Source organism: Cynara cardunculus (genome assembly GCF_001531365.2).
Source record: "Cynara cardunculus var. scolymus isolate 2C chromosome LG 9, CcrdV1, whole genome shotgun sequence".
In the NCBI taxonomy this organism is placed as follows: Eukaryota; Viridiplantae; Streptophyta; class Magnoliopsida; order Asterales; family Asteraceae; genus Cynara; species Cynara cardunculus.
This window is the reverse complement of record NC_037536.1, coordinates 16366480-16371327: the sequence shown is the minus strand read 5'-3', so window position 1 is coordinate 16371327 and position 4848 is coordinate 16366480. Positions and strand designations below refer to the sequence as shown.

General features: G+C 33.0%; 1 protein-coding gene across 1 annotated transcript; it reads left to right on the top strand.

Annotated features, from left to right (window-relative positions):
* Window positions 1-1375: 1375 nt before the first annotated feature.
* On the top strand, window positions 1376-4372 carry LOC112518508 (DNA-directed RNA polymerases I, II, and III subunit RPABC5). The gene is made up of 4 exons (XM_025126226.1): window positions 1376-1483; window positions 1631-1689; window positions 2904-2998; window positions 4171-4372. Exons 1-4 carry the CDS (start codon window positions 1448-1450, stop codon window positions 4194-4196), a joined length of 216 nt encoding a protein of 71 aa, XP_024981994.1. The 5' UTR covers window positions 1376-1447; the 3' UTR covers window positions 4197-4372.
* The last annotated feature ends 476 nt before the right edge of the window (window positions 4373-4848 follow it).

Here is a 4848-nt window from a genome sequence, read left to right as displayed (position 1 = left end):
AAGGACAAGCGGAGTGTTTGGCGCGTGTCGACACTCACGGCCGGTCTAAAATCTATTAAGAAAATGTTTTTATACAAGTCAATGATACATGATTTGATAAAGAACTAGTTATACTCATCACTAGAATTTATTCATTATTGTTTAAGTTCTCAATTTATTTTGCATATTTAGGCTGTTTATAAATCATCCMCCCCCCCCCCCTTCTTTTATTGATAGTGTTTTATTAATGAATTTGCACGAGATTACGTCTTGGACTTACGGTTAACACCGAGTCCCTGAGGAGACGACCCTACTTATCGCTATCACAAGTTGTGTTTTAGAGATAATAGGCTGATTTTCATAAATTTTATTATTTGCCGGACTCGACACCCGTCAAACTTATAATTTTTTAATTCATTTAATACATTTATTAAATAACATGTAAAATATCTAAATATTAAAATTAAAAATACAGTATTTAATAAAGAACTAGTAGATGCTATAATAAAATAATTTTGAAAGTACAATGATGTAGTAAGAAAGTTACGTCACTATAGTACATGTGGACAATTTACGTGGACAATGAGGTGGCATGAAAACCTAGTATAATGAGTAAATTTAAATCAAAAAGTTACCCAATACTATAATGGGTAAACTTTTCAAAGTACAATGTCCTAATAAAAAATAGTTTGAAAGTACATTGTTGTTTAAGAAAAACTAAAAGTACAATGCTATAATAAATAAATTTATGAAAGTAGATTGCTATTTTGTGCATTTTGCCCTTAAAAATATCATATAAAATTTGCAAAAAATATATCAATATTAGTATCAAATTAACTATTTAAAAGTTTTTATTTGTATATTTTTTTTAATTCAATTTTTTTATTATAATTTAATTTATCGTAACAAAGTAACTTAATTTAGATTTAATAATATATTTTTTATAAAGATAATAATTAAGTATTCTGTTTGAACTCGATAATTATCCTAATTATATTTTAGATTTTTTATATTTTAAAATGAGATGTTTATCCTCTATTTGATTATATTTATCCGCAGTTAGTTACACGAATTCAAACATAGAGTTTTAATAAGTTGTACTTATGCATAATTTACTTGTAATCTTGAATTTTAAGTGATATGCATCAATAAACAGTATTTCATGCATAAAAAATTGTTTTTAAGAGTTTTTGTCAAATGCTTTGTAATATAGTCTAGATTTAAAATTAGTTTTTTTAATCTAAAATTAATTTTTAACCGATTATCCAAGTATTTAAATGTTTAAAACTCTATATTTTAGATACTAAAATAAAAGTTCTAAAAATACGTTAATTATCTGATTTTGGATAAATTTCGCTAAAAATATAAGGTTTATTCCATTTCTTTAGTTCCTCACTTCCTCCTAATATTCCTGGGATATACTAGTCGTTGCAGGTGAGGAAGAGGAAAAAGTAAAGAAGACTGAAACATGATTATTCCTGTACGGTGTTTCACTTGCGGCAAGGTAAACCCTAATTCTCCATCAACCAACACCATCTATACTGATTGTTACGATGCCCTCTTGTTCCGTATTATTCGTTGTATGCTTGTTTAGGGTTTTGTAATTTCCTCTAGAACCTAATTTCATCGACAAATTTGTGTGGTTTGTTAGGTTATCGGAAACAAATGGGACACATATCTTGATCTTCTTCAGTCTGATTACACGGAAGGGTGAGTAATTTTATACACTTACTTTCCATTGATGTTTGTATTACAGAGAATCGTGATGATTTGTTGATTGTGATTATAGATATGTAAGTGAAAGAATCACAATCTAAGGAAACAGAGAAACTTGCATCTTAAGCACTTTCAACAGCTTAATGTACCTAAACAGCCATTTTATGTTTCGATTTTGGGAAATAGGAGATTGTAACACTCTATAGCAGGGTTCTAAAATTCTTATGCTATGGGGTGTCGGTGAACATTGCCTTCTTAAAACTCATATTGAATGTGTTAGTATTGTGGTGACTGAGAATGGAATAATGTCACAATTAACTTCTTTGTACCCCTTTTTCATTTTTCCTTTTGTTATCAACTTGTCATAATCATGGTTTTAAATATTGTTCGAGGCGACCCAAAACCGCACCTGGGGCGGCGCCTCTTGGACCCCGGACGAGGCTTTCACCTTGGTTTAGTGAGGCATGAGACGGTGTAGAGGCGTATGCCTCAGATGATCTGCTTTTGTGATGGTTTGTTTTGACTCGTTTATAAATTTTATGGCAGTAGTAGTACATTTCTTTATGGTACGAGAGTCTGTAAAGAAAACCACAAGTCAATGCCCAATGACCCTAATGTGTACTTCTAATATTTTAAAACCGAAAAAGCTAGTACTTTCTCCTCTCAATCAAAAAGTGTGGTTTGACCCTTCCTCTTCCTCCAAGCAACCAAAATTTCACTCTTTCCTCTGTCAAGAACCACTGAACGAGCGCCCTTAGTAGTTTAGAATCATATATACACACACATTTGTGTAGTACACGTACATGTTTTGGTGTATATATATTTCCGCCTCGAGGCTACACCTTACCTCATTGAGGGAAAACACCTCGAGTCTCGTCCGCTTTTAAAACCTTGGTCATAATTAGTGGTTTCGCCGTGTGATGTTACCTTGTGAGCTCATATGTTACAGGAATCGTCACTAGTTTTTCTGTAGTAATTTTCTGTACATTTACCGTGCATATCTTCTAGAATGATGTGGCTAGCTCTCATTTCTCCAAAGAACATGTGTTGCTGTTGGTGTGCATATCATACTGATTAACACCTATAAAATATCATATGTATGCAAATGGTTATAAATAACTTCTCATCATATCCTTATTTTTCTTTCAAAATCGTTGAGCAGGTTCATAAAAACTTTATGTGTGGTCTTTGTGTTTTGACTCATACAGAGACGCGCTTGATGCTTTGGGACTTGTTCGTTATTGTTGCCGAAGAATGCTGATGACTCATGTTGATCTCATCGAGAAGCTTCTAAACTACAATAGTAAGCTCTCTTCTTGTATTATCGTTTGTCTATACTAGTTTGATAGGTGAAAAAGGGTTTGGGGTAGCGATGGAATCACAAGTTACATTAAACTTCGTATCACATTTTGACTGACGTGATTCTTTTATCTGAGTGATAAAGCAACACGCTAAAATTTAGGGGGTGTTCAACCTTTATGAAAGACAACTAATTAGTCGTTAATGTAGCAACAGAAAGCTTGGTGGGTTTGAATGCTTATTGGATTGTTTCATACTTTCGTATAAGCACACTCGTGAACTTTTGATGTCTAGGGATAAACTTAGGCCCCGTTTGGTATGCAGGATTGGATTGGATTTTGAGGGATTTGGAATTGAATTCCATTCCAATCCCATGTTTGGTTTGAAGGTTTTGCTGGATTTGAAATCCCATGATTTCAATGAATTCTCATAAACATAGGATTTTGAGATCCCAAGGGTGGTTGGTATTTCACGGGATTTCGTAGGATTTGTATGTAATAATGTTTTCAAATATGTTAAAAACATTTGTTTTATAATAGTCAATTAATAAAAAGGGGTCATTTATTCATTTTTATAAATGAGTAAATGACGGATTTGGTCTATGTGGTATGTGGGTTTTTGCGAAGGTGGTCCTAAAACTTCATTTATTACGTAGAACACCTGGTGGTATGCATCTTCTCACGAATTTGGTCCTTCACCGTTATGACCGTCTACGAAGTCCGTTAAACCCAAGGGCAAAGTAGTCTTTTTCCAATTTTCTCAATTTTAGCATTTTCTATTTACATTTTTAAACTAACTGCCAAAATGTACATGTTAAAACTTGAAGAGCCAATATATATATATATATATATATATATATCGGTAAATTAGAACCACTTATGTCAAATTAAAATAACAATTCTTTCACCTGCCTGTCTCGTCCTATTCAGTCCCGTCCCGTGCCTACCAAATGCACCCTTAATGCCATCATGTAGCATGATGATGGAATGGTTGCCTACATCTTACCCTATCCATACCCCAATTTGTATTGGATTTACCGGATTCATTTGATTTGGTGTGGTTTTATGTAGCAAGGTGGAATTTAGTTGACACATTTGTAGTTCTCAATTGGCCTGCCACCTCGAATCTATTCTATTTTATTGGTTTTACGCTAACGAAGGTCGGATTCTATTGCAGCATTGGAGAAATCCGATACGAGCTGAAGCCGTATGAAGGTGGAACAAGTTCATGGAGAATGTTGTGGATAAAATCGACCTAAATCCCCCATCCCAAACATTCTATCTTGTAGTGTCATTAAAGAAAATGGAATTCCTATTGGGCCGAACTTGTATTTCATTTTTAATGAAACCGTATTTTTATAATTAGATTTTGTTTTATCTTTTATTATGCTAATTATTTTCTGCCCCGCTTACAAAATTGATTTGAAACATTGTTTGCTTTCGTATCGTATCCATTTTTTTAGGTGTTGTTTGGTTGGTTTTGTCGATTCGAGATGATTAGTCTCCGTATTCGAACATTTTGTGTTTGGGGCCATTTTCTTCATTAAAAACCAGATAAAACAAGTTAAAGGGAACTTCGTTGATTAATTTATGCGTTTAAAAAAGTAGTAAAAATTATAAATATTCACGTAATTTTATATTGTGTTAATAGTTGTCATGGTAGATTGTGTATACAGGTTGTGCTAGTAGAAGTGTTTGATTTTATAGAGTAAAACCATGACATTTGGTTTTAAAACAATTAAAATAACCGGTCAAAAGCGTCCCCTGTTTGTTAAAAACGCTCTTTAGTTGTCAAATCGGTTTACACACTAAAAGACAAAAGAATAGTCAAACAAGATGGCAGGATCGCCCCCGG